The sequence below is a fragment of the Macrotis lagotis genome, chromosome 2 (genome assembly GCF_037893015.1).
Source record: "Macrotis lagotis isolate mMagLag1 chromosome 2, bilby.v1.9.chrom.fasta, whole genome shotgun sequence".
In the NCBI taxonomy this organism is placed as follows: Eukaryota; Metazoa; Chordata; class Mammalia; order Peramelemorphia; family Peramelidae; genus Macrotis; species Macrotis lagotis.
Window position 1 is genome coordinate 313,994,799 of NC_133659.1, and position 21,125 is coordinate 314,015,923.

Genomic DNA, 21,125 nt, shown 5'->3' on the forward strand with positions numbered 1-21,125 from the left:
AGGACTAACTATAATGATGGGTGTAGGGTAATATTTGAAGGGAAGCAATTGATTTTTTAAAAAAAAAAATCAGCCCTCTTTTACTTTGCCCTTTGGTCTATGCATTGCAATCGAATACCTGCCTGATTTAAGAGAGATAGGGGACCTGAGATTTTAGATGCAATTCAGTAACCCTGCTGCAATTCAGTATCACTGAAAATAAACAAATCCAATAAACAATTATTAAGAATATAATATATGGAAATATAATAAACATTACTCACTGTTGTGAGGAATGGGGAAGGGAGGGAGACAGAAAAATGTGAAATTCAAAAGCTTACAAAAATCAAACAACAAATCGTAGAAATAATCAACAATTTCATTCAAGACAATGATAATGATGAAATGTCATACCAAAACTTGTGGGATGCAGCCAAAGCAGGTATTAGGGAAAATTTTATATCTCTAAATGTTTCCATGAGTAATTTAGAGAGAGAAGAGATGAATTGGACATGCAACTAAAAAAAATTGAAAAAGAACAAGTTAAAAATCCCCAATTAAATATTAAGTTAGAAATTCTGAAAAATCAAAGGAGAAATTAAGAAAATTGAAAGTAAGAAAATTATTGAACTAATGAATAAAACTAAGTTGGTTTTATTAAAAAACAATAAAATAGATAAACCTTTGGTTAATCTGATTTTTAAAAAAGAGAGGGGAAAAAATAAACCAAATAACCAGTATATAAAAAATGAAAGGGGGTGAACCCACCACCAAAGAGGAAATTAAAGTAAAAATTTAGTTATTTTACCCAATTGTATGCCAATAAATTTGACAAAGTGAAATAGATAGACATTTATAAAAAAATTATAAATTGCCCAGATTAACAGAAAAGGAAATAAAATACTTAAATAATCCCATTTTAGAAAAGGAAATTGAACAAACCATCAATGAATTCCCTAAGAAAAAAAATCCATGATTAGATGGATTTACAAGAGAATTCAATGAAATATTTAAAAAACAATTAACTCCAATTCTATATAAACTATTTGAAAATTCCTTTTATAACACTCACATGATGTTGATAATAATAATAATAATAATAACAATTATAATGTTTGTCCTTCATTCATGAAGAAGACCATGATGTCAGGGAGCTGATGCTATGACAAGCACATGAATTGGATTTGAATTGATGGGATGCTGTGCTTGGACTTGGTGTTGATACCTAAACTAGGAAGGGCCAAAACTGACAAAGAAAATTATATACCAATCTTCCTAATGAATATTGATGCAAAAATTTTAAATAAAGTTTGAGCAAAGAGATTTTAATATGTTATCACTAGGATAATACACTATGATCAGGAAGGAATTTTATGCCAGGTATGCAATATTACAATAACTAAATTAACAAAAATTACATAATTATCTCAATAGATGATGAAAAAGCCTAAGACAAAAATACAGTACTCATTCTTATTAAAAAACCACCATAAAGTATAAGAATAAATGTTTTCCTTAAATTGATAAGCAGGATCTATCTGAAACCATCAACTAATATTATATGTAATGGGGATAAACTAGATGCTCATTATTGCCACTATTATTCAACATTGTATTAGAAATGCTGACTTTAGTAAGGAGAAAAAGAAATTGAAGGAATTAGAATAGGCAAGGAGGAAATAAAGCTTACATTCTTTGCAGATGATATAATGGTATACTTAGAGAACCCTAGAAAATCAACTGAAAAACTCCTTGAAAACAATAAACAACTTTAGCAAAGTTTCAGGATATAAAATAACCTCACAAAAATCATCAGCATTTCTATGTATGACCAACAAAGCCCAACGGCAAAAGATAGAAAGAGAAATTCCATTTGAAATAACTGCAGACAACATAAAATACTTGGTAATCTAGCTCCCAAGACAAAACCAGAAACTATATGAACACAATTACAAAACTGTTTTCAGACAAATAAAGTCACACCTAAACAACTGGAAAAATGGCAGTTGCTCATGGTTAGACAGAACTAATATAATAAAAATGACAATTCTGCCTAAATTAAATGACTTAGTATTCAGTGCCATACCAATCAAATTACCAAAAAATTATTTTTACAGAGCTAGAAAAAAATTAGTAACAAAATTCATCTGAAGGAACAAAAAGTCAAAAATACCAAGGGAATTAATGAAAATAAAATGCAAAATACAAAGAAGGTGGCCTAATTGTACCAAATCTAAGACTCTAATATAGAGCAGCAGTCACTGAAGGCTCACAAAATGATTTCTGTTTAGAAGGGGTCAGTACATGATAAATGTATTTTTGATGGAGAAGGCATGCAACTGGTAAATTAAATGATGGAAACTTCCCACCCAATCTCCTAAATACAAAATCACAGTTTTGATGTTTTGGGTCTGAATTACCTTTGAAACTTCTCTTAGTCTCTATAAAGCTTCTTCAAATGGCTCATTGAGTATAGCCCCAGATGATCTCCATATGTTGACACATGCTTATGATTCTGTAATTCTTCAGTGAAGGCTGACAATGTGTGGGAACTCAGGAAAGGAAGAGGGTATGTTCACAACCTAATGGGAAAAGGCCAACCTAAATGAAATCTAAAATCAAGAAGAAAAATAGAATCAAATGCTCAATTGTATAGATTAAGGAGGATTATTGTAAAAGATCAAAGAAAGGAAAAAAGTAATTTAAACTGTTGGAGTCAGGGAAGGAAGAAGTGAGGTATAATCTGAGTCTTGAATTCTGAGGATATGTGTAGGATAAGTCTAGGGCCTTCCAGGTGAGGAAATTCTCTGCAACTGTTGAGTCTACCTGGCACACTCAGAGGTTAAGAGATACAGTCAGGGTAACAAAGCAAGGGTATGCCAGAGACAGAATCTGAAACCAGGTCTTCTTGAATTTGAAGAATTTCCATTCTGCCCTGAAGAAAGGGGTTATGAATTAAGGCATGGAAGTAGGAAGGAGCATAGTTGGGATAACTGGATGGTGACTTCAGAGCTGGAAGGGACCTAAAAAGTCATGTATTCCCACCCCTTCATTATATAGATGAGTAAACTGAGGTCAATCAAGTCTATGACAATGGGACAACAGCAAGGACACCAACTTGCCTAAAGGAGTGAGGGCTGGTGTTGAGTATAAAAGATTCAAGTAGACTTACCATCATTACCATCTTGGCACAAGATTGAACTCTTTGAGATAAAAGAAAGAAAAAAATGACCTTTTGTACAAAAAATATCAAAGCAGCTCTTTTGGTAGTGGTAAAGAATTAGAAATGGCCAAGATGCTTAACCAGCTCATCCCAGGGCTCTGGTCATTCTTTGGGAAGCCCTCTGTAGGCACGGCTTCTGGAGGGCTGCGGAATGTGACCAATAAACTTGGTTGAACAAGTTATTGTCTATAATTGGGATGGAATGCTATGTGCTATAAGGAAAGATGAGCAGGATGGTTTCAGAAAAACTTAGAAACTGATGCTGAATGAAGTGAGCAGAACCAGGAAAACCAATAATGGCAATATTGTATGATAAATTACTGTGAGAACAACTGTGAATGACTTATTCTGATCAATACTCGGATCCAAGGTTCCAAGGTATTTCTGAAGGACTTAGGATGAAAAATGCTATCCATCTTCAGAGAAAAAACTGATAGAACCTAAATGCATAATGAAGTATACTATGTATTACTTTATTTTTGCATATTGCAGTCACTTTGCAATGTGCTAATATGGAGATGTTTTGCATGACTGCCAAATTATAATCTATACCAAATTGTTTGCCTTCTCAAGGAGGGGGGGAGAATAAGAGGGAAGGAGGGAGAGAATTTGTTACTCAAAATTAAAGAAAAAAGAATGTTAGAAACATATACATAATTGAGAAAAAGATAAAATGACTGAGGAAAAAAAGGGACTCAGTTCTCTGGTCTATTCCTGCTGAGTGACCATGGGAGAGTCAACCTCTCTGGGCCTCAATCTCATTTACAAAATGAACAAGACTCAGTGACCTCTAAGAAATCATGTAGCTCTAAGTAGATGATCCTATAACATTTTCCTTAGAAAAGGATTTATCAAATAAGCTAATGATAGTTAAGTGTCATTTTAATAGCTCCAAAAATGACTTAATGGAAGCTATGGGAGCTAACATAAAAGAATGATAATTGAGTTGGATGAAAGGAAAGACTTTCAAAAGCCCCCTAAAAAATGTTTAAAATGGAATTTTGTTGGGGTATAGACTCCTAAAATTTCTTTGGTGCTAATTGTAATTTGATTTTAGAACTGTCTGGGATGCTGACATTGAATCCCAGTGCCTTCTCCCTGATAATTACCTCTCATTATCCTATACAGAGCTTGCCATATATATATATATATATGTTTGCACATTTTCTTCCCCATCAGATGGCAAGTTCCTAATTATTTTTTGCATTTTTTTTCCCATCCCCACAGCTTAGTACACTGGTGCTTCAGACTGGATTTTCCCAGGACCTCACAGTCAGCATGGTTTTAATCAAAGTAACTGGTAGTAGGGCGGCTAGGTGACACAGTGGATAAAGCACCTGCCCTGGAATCAGGAGTACCTGGGTTCAAATCCGGTCTCAGACACTTAATAATTACCTAGCCATTTGGCCTTGGGCAAGCCACTTAACCCCATTTTGCTTTGCAAAATCCTAAGAAAAAAAAATTGTTTAGGGGCAGCTCAGCAGATAGAGCACCGGCTTTGGAGTCAGGAGTTCCTGGGTTCAAATCCGACCTCAGACACTTAATAATTACCTAGCCATGTGGCCTTGGGCAAGCCACTTAACCCCATTGCCTTGAAAAATCTAAAAAAATAAATAATTGGTGGTCTACCCCCACCCACTCCCCGATTTATTGACTAACCTGTCTCTGTGGACATAGTATGTAACCAAGACAGAACAGTAATAAATAAGGTTTATTCCTCTGGTTATCTAGACTTTAATACTTAGCATTGCAGGGTGCTCCTCTGTGGATAACCAAGCCAACTGCCTAAGGTCTATATTTAACCTTAAGGTCAAGGAAAGTCACTTGTCCTCAGCACCAGCCTCGATAATAATAGCAGAATCATTTACATCTCAGAATGTAGTTCCCTTAATTTTTGCAATGACTGACCATCTTTAACCACCTTGGTGATATTAGTCCAATGGGTCTTTTTTGGGTTTTTTTTATGTTTTTGCAAGGCAAATGGGGTTAAGTGGCTTGCCCAAGGCCATACGGCTAGGTAATTATTAAGTGTCTGAGACCGGATTTGAACCCAGGTACTCCTGGCTCCAAGGCCGGTGCTTTATCCACTACGCCACCTAGCCACTCCCCAGTCCAATGGTTTTAACCATTGCAAAAGACAGAATCATACAAACAACAAAAGATCTGCAAAGTACTTTATGAATATTACCTTTTGTGATCATCACAACCACTTTGGGAGGCAGGTGCTGTTATCCCCATTTTACAGATGAGGAAATCAGGTAGGCAAAGATTTAGTTATTTGCTGGTGGTCCCCACAGTGTATGAAGTAGGGTTTACCAGTTTATCACCCCCCCACACCCAAAACAAAACAATCTGCCCTCTCCAAAAACCTACTAGTTTGGAAATAACCATCAAAAATTACTAAAGAAACTGAAGGTAGTCCAAACCTTGTCAGTTGAAGAGGCAATTACAGAAACCAACCAAGGAGCCTTGACACAGATAGAGATGAACATCTCCATCTCCATTTCAGAGCTGGCTCTAGGGAAAATGAGGGACTCTGTCCTGGAGACTCCAATCCTGAAAGCAATCTGTTGTTTTTTGTTCATGGGGTTTGAAATTAATTAATTAATTAAATTTATTCCTGAGTGATAACCACTTAAGAGCAAAAGGTGCCTGACCCTTCAAGTTTATATAAAAACTAGACATTAGATTGTGCTGAACTTCTGGATGGTAGCCACCTCCAACTAAATAGACAAAGTCCTTATGCATTAGATATAATAATAGAGGGGGTATTTCTGTGCATAGTGGATTGGGACTGGGTGGTCTTCTTCCTGTCACATGTCCAACTGCTTAAGACCCTTTAAACATGGCAAGTTTCCCAGTGCTGCAGAAATTATGTTAACAAATGAGAGATAGCTTTAAAAATCTCAGCTCCAATTTATTTTGGCAAAAATCACTGATACAATAGAATACAAATCTGAGAGTAAATGGGAATGTGTGATTACTGAGCGCTTCACAGAATATGTTTCAGTTATTCACTATGAAACCGAATGGCAGGGAGGTGGGCAGGCAAGCAGGATCCTCAGTCCACTTTCAGGTCCTTCCCCACCAGCATGGCGGTCACGGGATGCATGCTAGTTTTGTGTTGCTGGTAGGTATTGAGAGTCAGATCCCGGGATTTATCAAAGGCAGCAAGATCCCTGCAAAAGAGTTTAGGATAATTTGATACAAGATAGTATTTTACAGCATTTAATATGAGGTTAAATGTTCCAGGATTGGCCAAGGGATATTATGTACCTGCTTGTCTCAACTTAAAAAAAATATCTTCTTCATGCAATTCTCAACTGCTTTTCAGCTATGAAAGTGGACTGTCAAAGCCACGAAAGGAGGATTGGTTTTACTTCTTTGTAGCTCCAATGACTTGGATAACATCCAGGACATAGTTGGAGTTTAATAAATGCTTAATTTCAATTTGAAAAATATTTACTTTGAAAAAATAGTTGGTGTCTAGTAAATATGTTATTTAATGTGAAAAACAATATATAAAAAACTTAAATGATGAAAGTACAAAAGGGGAAATCATGACAAGTTAACAAATGAGGGCCTGGAAACAAGGGCATGGCTAAGATTGCTTATCTGCAAGCATGCATAATTCCTTAAGGTGAATATTAAAATAGTCTTTACTATTCTGTAGCCAATTTAAATCACTGATAGGAAACTTCAGGATCATGATTTTTTCCCCTTTAACAACCACATTCCTGTGGTCACATTCCTTAGCCCTCCAGAAGAGGCCAGCCTGTGCTACAGAGGGCTTCCATTTCCAAAGAATGACTTCAGAGCCCTGGGACAAGCTGGGCTGGGTCCTCTCATTCCTCATAGAGAAATGCAACCCTCCTACAACTTCTCAGATGATCTCATGACAGAGAACAGAAAAAGCCACTGCTCTTCTGGCCTGCCAAGCTGGCAAGGAACCTACACAGATGCAGTTGGCCCAGCCCATCCCTAAAACCTCCTCAGCTCAGAGTACAAGTGGTCAAAGATCCTCTGAGTCAGGGCCACCGTATTTAGGGGCATCAGGGCAGAACTTAAAAGCAAGACTTCAGTTGTTAGAAAAACTGACTTTATAAATCAGATATGGCTCAATTAATTTACCAGACCTGAAACTGAATGATTTGTTTTAATTTACTAAATGTATTAAAGCCAGCTGGGAGTCACCCACAAACTAGCCACAGATATCTATACTCTTTGGCTGTTCAGTCTTGTCAAAAATACAATGGCTGGAGCAAAGGGTATCAGAGAAACTGTCCCTAACAGTTTCTTTCCCAGCTTACTACTAGTGATGGGTTTCCTTACTACTGCTCACCAATGAATCCATTAGGTGTGAACTAAGTCCTTATCTGGGGCCCTGGGTGCAGCTCCCTACCCAGGAGTGGCAGAGGCAGGGTTCACCTTTGGGAAGATTCAGATTTTTTAAAACGTCACTGACTTTTCCTTCCCTTCCCCCTGGCATATAATACCAGACTACTCTTCCTCACTCCCTGTAATCTGCTGGGCATGTCCTGGCATCCATACAAACTCAGAAGGGAATGAGAGGGTTGGTGAGATCTGTTATCTTGAATCTCCTAATACAAAGTGTGTCTTCTTTGTAAAAGGAGACAGTTTTGATGGGCAGAGAGCTGATCTCACAGGCAGGAAGTTCTGAATTCAGTTCCTCCAACACAAACTACACAACCCTCTAATCACATCCCCCACAGGGAAGGAGGACGGCCAGTGGACGAGAGTGGCCCAGGGGTCCCATCTCTATTCTTTGTTCTCGCCAAAGGTTGAGATGGAAACTATAGCATCTTGGTGAGGTTTTGGGGCCTCCTGGGGAGAATGAACACTGAAACGACATAGCAGACCGTAATTTCTGTAATCTTTATAAATAATGTTACAGGGATTGTTGGGAAATGCCCTTGATAATAGCACTGGGAAAACTGATCTACAAAACTTTGGGACAGAACACAGCCACCTTGCCTCAACCTCCCCATGAAGCCTCCTCCTCCAGCCACCATCATCCCCTCGGCCTGGGAGCCCCCTTGAGCTCCTCAACCTGTCTTTAAGCTCAGCATTCAGCCCTGAGCCCACCAAGGAAGTGGTTCAATAGTAAAGGCCAGGACTGAATTGAGTAAATGAACACATCCTCCCTTATGTTAGTGCTCAGAAGAGACTTCAGACACCCAAGGGTCTTACTTGAACAGGGGGCGAGTAAACTTTAGTCTTCCTTGTCCTGTGGCCATTTCTAGAGCCAGCGGGATGGCGTCTTCGTACTTGGACTGGATGCAGAGGCGTAGCCATCTGATGAGAGAAGCAGGGTCAGGGGAGGGGGAAGATAAAGGGCCACGGGCTGAGAACTGGAAGGGGTCTTAGCTAGTCACTGACACCAATGGCTTTTTTTTTTATAGAGGAGGAAAGCGAGGCCTGGGAAATGAAGCAACTCCCTCAAGATCACAAGACAACCTTCAGTGACAGTCAGGATCAGAAACCAGGTCCCTCTTGACTGAAGAACCTCTTATAATCTCAAAGGGTCTGACATAATGACTTTCTCAGTTTTATTATTAGGGAAACCAAATACCAAAGAAGTGAACAAGGCCACTGAAATGTCTCAAAACTTGATGTGCCTGCCTAATATGGAAATATATTTAAAGTGATTGTAAGTCTGACCTATATCAGATTACTTGCTACCCTAGGGAGGGGGAAGGGAGGGAGAAAAATGTGGAATTCAAAAATCTTACAAAAAAATGAATATTGAAAATTATCTTTACATGTAATTGAAAAATCAAAGAAAAAGCATTTGAACCCCCCAAAAAACCACAAAACTTGACACACCTGGCTTTAATCCTAGCCTCATTTGCTTATGTAAAAATCACCATCAAGTACTAATAGTTCATTCTCAGAATGGATTTATTTATAGCAATAGCTTAGACAGAAAACAAATTCTAAACTTGTTATAAAAAATCCTCAATGTTCCACCCAAGACCAGAACCAAATTTCACCTATGACACTTTCTCCCCCTTGAAGGTTCCTTGGGATTCTAAGAGGGTGACAGCATAGGTGCTAAAGAAATATATCATTCTAATTTCTGAATCCACTGTGGTCTGACACTGGAGTCACAGCACCACTGAGAATCTGAATGAGGAAGAGGTGAGGTGTTCTTTGAGTCAGATAATGACAAAGGGAATGGATCCTGTTAGTTGGGAAGAAAGCCTGTTTACCACCACAGGGCTCTTCTTTCCTAATGCAAGCACGTCCATCACAAACAGGAGCGGTGAGATCCTCCTAAGGGAGTTCCCAGGATGGATGGGAAGGGCTGGACAGGCCAGTTTCTCTGGATTTCTGACTGTTTCTTTCTCTGCCTCCCCCTTCCCCAGGAACAAAGCAATCTCTCTATGGAATGTCCCTTCCTTCCAGAAGCTGGCTGGAGAGAATAAAGATAGATTTTTATACCTGAAGCGTATCTCAGAGTTTTTCACAGCATTGAAGTTATACACTTCCTGCATTCGCTGAATGTGTGACACAGGAATTGGTGCCTAAAAGAAAAGGAAAAAGTGTCATGAGCTACTTCAACTATGTTTTGGGGAGAAGTTGGAAAGGGATGATTTTTTTTGTTGTTGTTGCAAGGCAATGGGGTTAAGTGACTTGCCCAAGGTCTCATAGCCAGGTAATTATTAAGAGTTTGAGGTTGGATCTGAACTCAGGTCCTCCTAACTTCATTCCATCCACTGTGCCACCTAGCTGCTCCAAGGAGAGGGATGATTCTAATCGAAATACCAATAATTTTACAAACTGAAAGATTATTGGATATGACCAAATGAAACAATTTATTCAGGAGAAAGTAAGCTATGTGTGAGTTTACTCTAAGAACGTTCTTTGGCAGAGTAGCAAACTGGCTCTGAGGCCACAGGGGGTGGGTTCAAATCAATTCTCCATCTCAGCCTAGAGTGGGGGCCACTTCTCAGCCCTCAGCATCTCGTCAGATCAGGAGCCAGTCTGACTTGGGAGAAGGGCTCTCTTCACTGGGAGCTCGATCTACAGATGAATTCACAGGTTTCAACTGGGAGCCTAGGACAGGTAAATTGAGTAGAGGGGAAGGGTCCATTACTTCTCTGAAATAGGTGGCACAGTGGATAAAGCACCAGCCCTGGAGTCAGGAGTACCTGGGTTCAAATCCCGTCTCAGACACTTAATAATTACCTAGCTATGCAGCCTTGGGCAAGCCACTCAACCCCATTTGCCTTGCAAAAACCTAGGGAAAAAAAAAAACCCCAAAACTTCTCTGAAATAACTATGTGGAGAGTATTTTGAGGAAAAATTTGAGGAGTTTTAACACTGTTTTCTTCTAGTTCTGTTTAATCAAGGCCAGAAAAATTGATGACTAAATCAAAAGGTATCTGGTGTAGGTCTTCAAAGAAGGAGAACCTCAGTGTGTGCCTGATACATCCCAGAGACCGAAGATTCCTGCTGGTTCTGAAGAGCTCCAGAAGGTCATGGCTGGCACGCATTCTAGAGCTTTCCAGATTGTCCACACAGTTTTGATTCATTTTCTACTGTGAGACCTTCCCTGCCACCCCTGGTACCCTGGGCTCCAGCAGGGAGCTTTCTTCTTTTGCCTGGGGCCAGGCTTCCAGCCCCTTCCTAGTCATCTCTAAATCATGATGGAAGGGAAGCTCCTGGAAGGCAGGGGTTGTCTTAGCTGCTTCAGCTCTGCATAAATGCTTTTTCATTCAATTTGAAACAAACCATTTATGTAGCTTTTTTTTTCAGAGATGATTCCAAATCTTCCATATTTCTCTTAGGAAGCAAAGCGCAGAACTGAACTCAGATCTGCACTATCCCATATGCAATGAGTGGAATGGGATTACCTCACTGTCTTACAAATAATATTCCAAATCACTGTTTCTCATGGGATTGCTATTTGCTTCTTCTTGCTCTACCAACCTTGCTTTTAAGACTGAGGCTTATCCCTAATTCTACGGAGTACCAAGTGCCTTCCTTACAGACACATATGGAAAGTCTGTTTTCTTGGTGGAGGTCCACATAATGCTCACTGGTCAGATCACTGGTCCGGCCTCAGTGACCACCAAAGGTCAATGTGGATCAGAACAGGAATTCCCTCTCCCAACAAACCTCAACATGTCTGGCCTCCAGTCCTTTCCATTTTGATACAACTCCAACTATGATATAGTTGGTTTCTTTCCTCTGTAATCCTCTGCATTTTATTTTATGTATTTAAGAATACCATTTGGAACAAAGGCCCTTAGATTTCATCAGACACTGCCAGTACAACACAATAGAGATTAAAAGGCCTCATCCTGTAGCATCTTCGACAAATAATTATCCAGCCTCCAAATGCAGAGCTTACTGTTCAGGAAAGAGGTCAGTAGGATTTCCACATCCCCTTTTTGAATAAATTTCTTTTACAAATAATTTCTTCCCCATGATAACTTCTAATATTGTTGTCTGCTCTTCCTTTCATTTTAATTTTCAATACTTTTGATGTCAAGCACTTACCGCCACCAGCATCAAAGCCAGGAACTCAATCAATTGATGAGATGACATATCCTTTAAGTCTGATGAACAGAATTTGGCCAAATCATTTTCTTTGGCCTAGAAAAAAAAAAATACCCAAAGGTTGATTTATTACTCAAGTTTAAAAGTGATATATTGGCACAGGTATCAAACCTGAATTGAATCCAACTTCCAATATAAATATAATACTACTTTTCATAACTTCTCTGCAAGGGACTAGGAATGCTATGACCATACCTGTAAGAGGAACAGAATTTTGAGTAGACTATTTTCTCCATTACTTCATAATGATACAATAGTGGTATCCATAGTCTCTTGGGGAGAAGCTAGGAAAACTAAGGTTACGTAAACTACCTCTTCTGAAGCTTAGCACAGTGTTGCCACACAGTAAGGGCCTAATAAATGCCTGCTGACTTGCTAGTTTGGCAGCTCGGGAAAGGAGGAAAAAAGCCAGCACTTAGGACAACCAGGGGGCACATACAGAGCAGGAGCTTGGAGCCTTGGGAAGAAAGGAGAAGACACAAGCCTATTTTATAAATCAGCAAGTAATGACTGCAATAAAAATTCCCATTTAGAGATCAATTGAAGGGTTACAAAGCACTCTACACTTTATCTCATTTTATTCTCCCAACAAACCCGGAAGGAAGGGCTAGTAATTAACCCTATTTTTCAGATGAGGGAACTGTGGCTGAGCGAGGAAGGGTCATAGCCTTTGCCCAGGGTCACTCTGCTAGGAAGGGCCAGATTTGACCAATCTTTTCTTCACCACACTTTGCTGGCTCTCTGCTGACTAATACTTTCATACTAATAGCTTTAGAGCAGATGGTTGACTGTTTTTTTAAAGTCAAACCAGGAACCAAACCAAACCTCTGACCACTGAAGTCACAACTGTGCCCACTGTGCCACTCTGAAAGTGTGCCCTCAGAGCCCAAGACTCATACTGTGGGCAGGGTGGCTGTGGTGGATATTCATGTCCCTGGCACAAGTCTGCTTCCCTACAAGGCAGTGACAAGGGAGATTCAAGATGGCAGCAGCCAACGTCGGGCAGCCAGGTGACATCAGTGAGGGAGTCCGGGATAAGTCACTTACTTGCTACCGGCCTTGGTTTCCTTAATTGTAAAATGGGAAAATGGTAGATAGAGGTGATTGGTGGTGGTGGTGGTGGTGGTGGTGATGGTAGTAGTGGTAATGATGGTGGTGGAGGTAGTGGTGTACTGGTGGTAATGGTGGTGGTGGTGGTGGAGGTGGTGGTGGTGATGATGGTGGTGGTAGTGGAGATGGTGGTGGTGGTGGTGGTGGTGGTGATGGTAGTGTGATGGCAGTGTGTGCTGACAATGGTAATAATGGTGGTGGTGGTAATGGTGTGGTAGTCAAAGTGGTGGTGGTGATGGTAGTGGTTGTGGCAGAAGCATGGTAACAATTCGAGTAATTAACAACATGAATTTATTATGATTATTCTAAAGGTTGAGATAAAGTTATGCTGATTGCATAGAACAGAAACAATAGGCAAAATCTTTATCTGTTTTATATGCTAAACAATGTAATATAGTAATTTAACTGGTTAAAGTTTTGTATGTAGACCAAAACAAATAAAACTGTGCTTGGATTTCAAAATTATGTTTGAATTACATATAATATTACAAATTAGAAAGCCAAGTCACCTAAATGAACCAAAATGGAATGACATTTCTATATGTTTTCCTCCTAAGGCTCCTATGTAGTAATAATTTCTTTGTAAGGCTTAAAAGATGCCAAAATGTAAGCTTTTTATTATGAGCACTATTATATTTTCCATGGAAATACCTATGATTGCTTTATGAATTATCATTTAAATATTTAATTTATGGAATAGAAGAAACAAGAAAATACAAATCATGGTTAATAATCCACTGAATATGATAGTTAACAGGTAGAAGGACAGAGGCTAGATCATGATTTCATTAGCACAAGAAACCTCCTGGAAAGGACACCCCTTCTGCTCATGTGGGCTGGAAGCTTCTCTAGCCCTTTCAGTCAGAGACTTGTCCAGGGTCATATAGCCAAGCGGTGCCAGATGTCGCCCTTGAACCCAGGTGTTCTTCCTGGAAGAAGGTCAGCTCTCTTCCTCCATTGCACTACAAGGCTACTCACTAGCTAGCACAAATATTAAATACGTTTTCTACAATGATCCAAATAGTACTTTGCACAAAGTAGGTAAATGGTTTTATTAATTGAAGAAAGTTGTGATTTACCCATAGAGCCTTGGTCTTCTGCAAGAGTTACACTTAAGTATACCTGTATCTTAAATCTCTCAATTAGAAAACGAGCCCAGAGTCCCATATGCCTACTCACTTTGATCCACCGTTGGCTCAAGTTAATACAAGCCTCTGTTAGAGTCATGTCATACCTAAAAAGATGAAAAACGAGTCTATGAAGATACAATGTTCATCTTTTTTTTTTTTCTCACATCAAAATAACCTGGGAATTCAAACCCAGGGTAAGAACTAGAAAGCACTGGAAACATGGACTCCTACCTGAAATATCACAAGGAAAAAACTGACTGACACAATTTAAAAACTGAGAAATCATGGTGAGTGAAGTGTCAAATTCAACAAGCCTAGTATTACTACAAATTGGTGTTTCTAAATTCTCAATAAATGGCGATCAAATGCAACATTAGCTGGTGACTACCTAAGCCTTGGCCGCCGTAACATGAGCAGGAGGCGACCCTTCAATCCTAGGACAGGTGTAGCATCCCGGGGCTACAGGTTTACATCAGAATGTGCTCAAGGGACTTCGTTTGGGATGGCAAGTACCTAGGATGTGTCTGGAGGTGTGGAGCACATGGGGTAGTTTCCAATCTCCCTTGAGAAGCCCTGGTTCAAAACTCCCAGGGAGTCCTAGGATTCCTCTGAGCTTCTTGGAGACTCAGCTATCTAATAAAGGCTCTCTTGAGGAACCCAGATAACACAAAAATAGGAGGGGTTGAAAACTGATGAGTGTCAGAGAGGTGGTGGATTCTCCTTCACCAGAGGCCCTCAAGCCAAAGCAGAATGTCTAACCCGGTGGGCCAGTTTCAGAGGCAGGGTAGAACAGTTAGTCTCTTAGGGCCCTTTCAACTCTGATTCCAAGAGATCCAAAAATATTTTGGCAGGCTAGACTGTTGGGACAAATTAAAAAGAATTCAACAGACTAGGGATAAATAAGTCTTCGATGCAATACAAGACCAATTTCACAAGTACAAGAGGAACAGTCTGCTTGAAGGAGAGCTGGGGATTCCAATGCACCACAAGTTCCCCTTGAGGCAAGAGTGGGTCATGGCAGCCCAAGAAGCTCTTACAGTCAGCTGAGGAAAGAGCCTTCCCCTGACCTGTTTAAGTCACACCTGGAGTCCTCTCTAAAGTTCTGGCATCACATCTAAGGGCAGTAGCAAAGTAGAAGACATTCTAGGGAGGGCAACCAGGAAAGGGAAGGCTCCCGGAATCGGAACCTGGGAGGACTGGATGAAGAAACAGGCTGAGACGACGCCAAGGAGAGCGGTCCTCAAAATCTAGTGAAAGAGGATCGGGCTTGTTCTGCCTGGCTGGAGCAAAGCACAAACTATAGAAGGGGTAAGAGGGGTCAGGAGACCTTGGCTGAGCCCAGAAGGGCTGGGGGGCTCCTAACACAATGGGCTCCCTCTCACAGGCTTGTGAGTGAAACCTGGCTGGCCACTCATCAGACATGCTGTCGAGGGGGACGAGGCTTGGAGTAGGTGGCCTTCAGAGCCTCTGCCCTTGCTTCCACACCGGGGACTCTCTGGAATTTCCGTGTTAAGAACCAGCCCCTCACAATGGCCAAAGGCACGCATGTTCTCACTGTGTCTCTAACAACCTCCTTGTGGGTTTCACCAGGGTAACAAGGGCCTGTTCCCAGCTATGTGGGGAAAGAGCAAGCACCCCCTGATTCTGACAGGGAGAGTGGAAGGGCTGAGGATCAGCATCACCAACCCTCCAGGGGCTAGGCAGAACACTGACCATGCAGATGCCTGTTTTGACCATGAAGCGACAGGAGGGTCTAGAGAGCCCTGGGTCGACCGGGGCTCTGCGGCAGTGACCAGCACAGCTTGCACTGTGGACAGGAGCCATTGACAGTGAGCATCCTGAGCACCCCCTGCCGCTGATCTCCGCAAGAGGCCAGACCTGGGCTGAAGAACAGCGGCTTCTGAAAGGAACACTTACTTTGGCTGTACAGGTGGCAGGCCAGGAGAGAAGAACCAGGCATTCCAGTCCACTTGGTTAAGAAGATCAGTCTGCAAGTAATGGAGAAAACCATTCAGTCTGCCTCATGGGAGCTTGTCTCTGCCAAAAACTGGCCCTGGCCCCTCCACTAGGAATGCTGTTTTTAAGATCTGAGGTTGTAGCATTTATCATAACTATATTAATATGAAGAGACAGTATGGGATAGCAAGTCAAGTGCTAGGTCAAGTCAGAAAGAGCTATCTCCCGCGACTTACCTACTGTGTGACCCTGGACAAGTCACTGGACCCCATGAGCCCTAGTATTTGTTTACTAAGACATACATGGGTTGCTATCTATACTGGAAGAGGGAATTCTGACATGGGAGCCACCCACCCGACCTAGTCATCTATGAGCATTATAATAAGGACAATAACTGTATTTATAGAGAAATGCTTACAAATATTGCCTCATCTGATTCTCCTGATAACCCTGGGAGGTGGCTGCCTTCATCGTCCAGAATATTGAATACAGAATTATAATAATGTGCCTTATGGGTCAGATCACCTCTGGGCAGGTATGCCCATGGATCATCCAGCGCTCTGCTCAATGGTTATTTGGGGAATCAGGCCAAATGCAGAATGATGTTCTTTAAAAGGGAACATCAGGTTGACTCTCAAGAGGAAAATTTACAAAATTTACAAAATCATTTATGCTGTTTGATCATATATTTCAAAATTCTACTACAATGAGGGAAATTCATGAGATGCCTTCACAGAGCGTGGCAGGACCCAGAGGGGGCTGTCTCCACTCACCTTGTCTTTGAAGTGGGAATACAGGAAGGTTTTCCAGTCATCAGTCGTGATGCTCTTGTAGGAAAATTCCTTAATGTAGGCTTTTAAAAATGCCAGGAAAACCTCTGGGAGGAAAAAGGGAAAATGAGTTCACTGAATGGCCAGGTCAGCACCATGGAGAGTTCAAAAAAGAACTGATTTGCTCTCTGCCTTCAAGGGGCTTCCCATCTTCTTGTGAATATGAGACTAACCCAAGCTCGTCCTGGAAGGCTGGCGACTGCTCTGTTAACATTCAAGGACTACGGTTACATGCCAACAACTTAAGCTTTGAGTCACAATGCCATTTGGAAAATGGTGGTGGGGGCAGAGATGCTTTATTAGAAACGAAAAGGAAGACGTCGTCATGCATTACCTGGTCCTCCCAGAAGCTGTTCCAGATAAAAGAGCAGAGCAAAGCCCTTCTCATAGGGGACAGAAGAATACACCTCGTCAGGGTCCACATCCTTCAGGTTCACCACCAGTTTGGTGAAGGCATGTGTGTCTCCAAAAGTCTTGATCTACAAGAAACAAAACCCAGTGAACAGGAATCCAGCTAGGCAGCTGGAGAAGGGGCAGGGGTGCCACAATGCCCAGAACGTTAGGCCCAGAACCAGGAAGACCCGAGTTCAAGTCCAGCCTTGGACACTTAAGCTGTGTGACCCTGGGCACGTCACTCACCCTGTTTGCCTGTTATCCATATGCATAACCTGATGGCCTGAAGACCCTGAGATGAAGTGGGCATCATGAGGATTTTCTTTTTTTGATCATATTACCATCACTGATTGACCCTGTCCCAGGACCAACATGATGACCTTTAGCTCCCTCTCTTACTATATGGACCCTCCCGTTCCTACATAAAAAAGAAGCTTTAAGAATGAGATATGGAGCCTCGCAGAGTCTCCAGGTCTCTGGAGAGAAACTGAAGGATGATCATCTCCATATCCATATGCTACCTCCCAGGATCATTGGGAGGATCAAATGAGATAATAATTGTAAAACACTTTGCATGGTGCCTGATACATAGTAAGAGTTCTGTAAATGTGAGCTACGGCCTTCATTATTATCCGTAAATAGGAACAGAAAGAGAATCTGCCTCCCAGGGTTATAGGTGAGAAGAGAGTGAGGACTCTGAACCTCTGCCACAGGCTAGACAGGATCAATCCTGAGGGTGTGCTGTTAGGTTAACAGACCAGGAGACCTGGCCTAGCCAGCACATCACCATTGTTATTTTTGGAGGGGAGGGGGTCTGTGAGACTCCAATTTTGCTTATTTTTTTTTAGGTTTTTGCAAGGCAAATGGGGTTAAGTGGCTTTCCCAAGGCCACACAGCTACATAATTATTAAGTGTCTAAGCCCGGATTTGAACCCAGGTACTCCTGACTCCAGGGCCGGTACTTTATCCACTGCGCCACCTAGCTGCCCCTAATTTTGCTTATTTTAAAGTAAAAATTAAAACAGATGACATTTAGAGTTTTAAAAGTTTATCAAATGCTTTCCCATCCACTATCTCAACTGATCCACCAGGTAAAGGAGGAGCTCCTGTTACCCTATTTTACAGATGAGGAAAACTGAGGCTGAGGGCTGAGTGACTTGTCTAGGGTGGCACTGAGGTAGGATCTGAACCTTGGCCCTGTGAGGGCCCACTCCCGATGCCAGAATGCTGCTCAAGACAGAGCCTGAAGACCCCGAGATGAAGTGGGCATCGTGAGGGTTTTCTTTTTTTGATCATATCACCATCACTGATTGACCCTGTCCAGGATCAACATGATGACCTTTAGCTCCCTCTCTTACTATACTGACCCTCCTATTCCTACATAAAAAAGAAGTTTTAAGAATGAGATATGGTCTCTGGAGAGAAACTCTGAAGAATGATCATCTCACCGCGTTCTTTAATTCTCCCCATCCTCCCAAAGCATGGAAATGCCTGAACTTTTCACCAAATAACCGACCACAAATATGACGTTCCAGATACACAGTGTGTCCTTCATTTAACCTAGACAAGGAAAAACCAATTGTCAACAGCAGAGTCGAGAAAACCTTCCATTTGTTCAAATTTATATTTTTTGAGTCTTAATCAACAGATGTTTGAACAGTGCCTATGTGTGTGGGCACTGCTAAGCACTGAAGCAAGACAAAAGGCAGAAGACAGTCCCTGCCCTCAAGGAGCTTATAGTCTAATGGGGAAGACAAGCACATAACTGCAGATTGGGATGGGGACTCAAAATTCAACAAATCTTGCAGCTTTTCTTAGGGCTGAATTAATTCAATGTTTGACCAAATATAGCCCTCAAATGATGGTATAAATATCCAGATTACCCTTGGCAGAAAAGATTCCTCACCCCTGTTCTACAAAAACAAGATACAGAGAAGAAAATTTTTCAGAAGGAAGGAGTAAGAATTAAGAAGGACTTGGAAAGGCTTCCTGAAGAAGGTGGGGAAGGTTCCCTTGAAGGAACTGGGGAAGCTGAGGGAGGGCCCACCAGGTGTGGTGACTGGAGAGGGGTGTTTTGGTGAGGATACCCAAGCGGCTGGATTCAAGAGTCCACCAAGGCTGCAAGGGGTAAGAAAACTAGACAGGTAGGAAAGGGGATCTCAGATATTTAAAGGGTAGAGGAAGATACTCAAAGAGTCCAGCTATTGGGATAAAAACTCTCTCTTCAATAAAAACTGCTGGGAAAATTGGAAGTTAGTATGGAAGAAACTAAGGACTAAGAAAGAGATGGAGAACATCACTAAAAACAAACTAGATGATTCTGATTACATTAAATTAAAAAGCTTTTGCACTGACAAAACCACTGTAACTAAGATCAAAAGAAATGTAGTAAATTGCTAACAACTAACGTTTCTGATAAAGGACTCATTTCTAAAATATACTGAGAACTGAGTCAATTTTTTTTAAATGCCATTCCCCAATTGAGAAATGGTCAAAGGATATGCAAAGGCAATTTACAGATGAGGAGATCAAAGCAATCCATAGTCATATCAAAAATTGCTCTAAATCATCACTTATTAGAGAAATGCAAATTAAAGCATCTCTAAGGTACCACCTCACACCTCTCAGACTGGCCAATATGACCAGAAAGGACAATGATCATTGTTGGAAGAGATGTGGGAAATCTGGGACACTAATACATTGTTGGTAGAGCTGTGAACTCATCAACCTTTCTGGAGAGCAATCTGGAACTATGCCCAAAGGGCAACAAAAATGTGCAAACCCTTTGATCCAGCAATACCACTACTGGGTTTATACCCTGAAGAGATGATGAAAAAGGGTAAAAACATCACTTGTACAAAAATATTCGTAGCAGCAAAGAATTGGAAATCAAGTAAATGTCCTTCAGTTGGGGAATGGCTTAGTAAACTGTGGTATATGTATGTCATGGAACACTATTGTTCTATTAGAAACCAGGAGGGATGGGAATTCAGGGAAGCCTGGAAGGATTTGCATGGACTGATGCTGAGTGAGATGAGCAGAACCAGAAAAATACTGTACACCCTAACAGCAACATGCGGGTGATGATCAACCTTGATGGACTCGCTCATTCCATCAGTGCAACAATCAGGGACAATTTGGGGCTGTCTGCAATGGAGAATACTGTCTGTATCCAGAGAAACAACTGTGTAGTTTGAACAAAGACCAAGAACTATTACCTTTAATTTAGGAAAAAACCTGACATCTTATTGTCTGATCTTGCTATCTCTTATACTTTATGTCTCTTCCTTAAGGATATGATTTCTCTCTCACCACACTCAATCTGGATCAATGTATACCATGAAACAATGTAAAGACTGGCAAATTGTCTTCTGTGGGGGGGTGGGGGGGAGGGAAGTAAGATTAGAGGAAAAATTGTAAAAATCAAAATAAATAAAATCTTTAAAAAAAAGGGTAGAGGAAGAACAATTTAACAGTTGAGGGGTGATGGACTGGCATGGGGAGAGGGACAACAAACAAAAGCAGAGCTGATGCACCCTGTCTCCCCCTGCCTCCCCCCCAGGGGCCCAGCAAGCACTTTCTGAGAGTTCCAGGGGGCACTTCACCCCAGTAAGGGTCAAGGCCACACCTTGCACCCCAAGCCAGCTTACGCTCAGGTTACAGCAAGGAATGAACCATCATCGGTCAAACATGCAGTCCAACAAAAAGAGCTCGTGATCAAATGTGCACAAATCAAGGATGATCAAGACCAGTGAGAAATTCCTACCAAAAGTGATCCCAGGTTTTGTTTGTCACCAGGTTCCCTGTCCAGCTATGAGAGATTTCGTGGGCAATCACCTGAGGAGAGCAAGAGACACTGTCAAGCCTTGCAAGGGGACCCATCTTCTCTTTCTTCAAGCATGTAATTTTCTAATG

General features: G+C 41.2%; 1 protein-coding gene across 1 annotated transcript in view; it reads right to left on the reverse strand.

The window, feature by feature from the left end:
* Positions 1-6,094: 6,094 nt before the first annotated feature.
* Positions 6,095-21,125, reverse strand: part of LTA4H (leukotriene A4 hydrolase) — a 35,152-nt gene continuing 20,121 nt past the window's right edge. Inside the window, exons 10-19 of the mRNA XM_074226623.1 lie at positions 20,977-21,047; positions 18,659-18,770; positions 17,152-17,296; positions 16,761-16,864; positions 15,949-16,019; positions 14,081-14,135; positions 11,732-11,827; positions 9,668-9,750; positions 8,414-8,518; positions 6,095-6,381 (exon numbers count right to left, since the gene is read on the reverse strand). Coding sequence (XP_074082724.1) covers positions 6,264-6,381; positions 8,414-8,518; positions 9,668-9,750; positions 11,732-11,827; positions 14,081-14,135; positions 15,949-16,019; positions 16,761-16,864; positions 17,152-17,296; positions 18,659-18,770; positions 20,977-21,047 — 960 coding nt within the window. The 3' untranslated portion in view covers positions 6,095-6,263. The remainder of the gene's footprint in view (positions 6,382-8,413; positions 8,519-9,667; positions 9,751-11,731; positions 11,828-14,080; positions 14,136-15,948; positions 16,020-16,760; positions 16,865-17,151; positions 17,297-18,658; positions 18,771-20,976; positions 21,048-21,125) is intronic.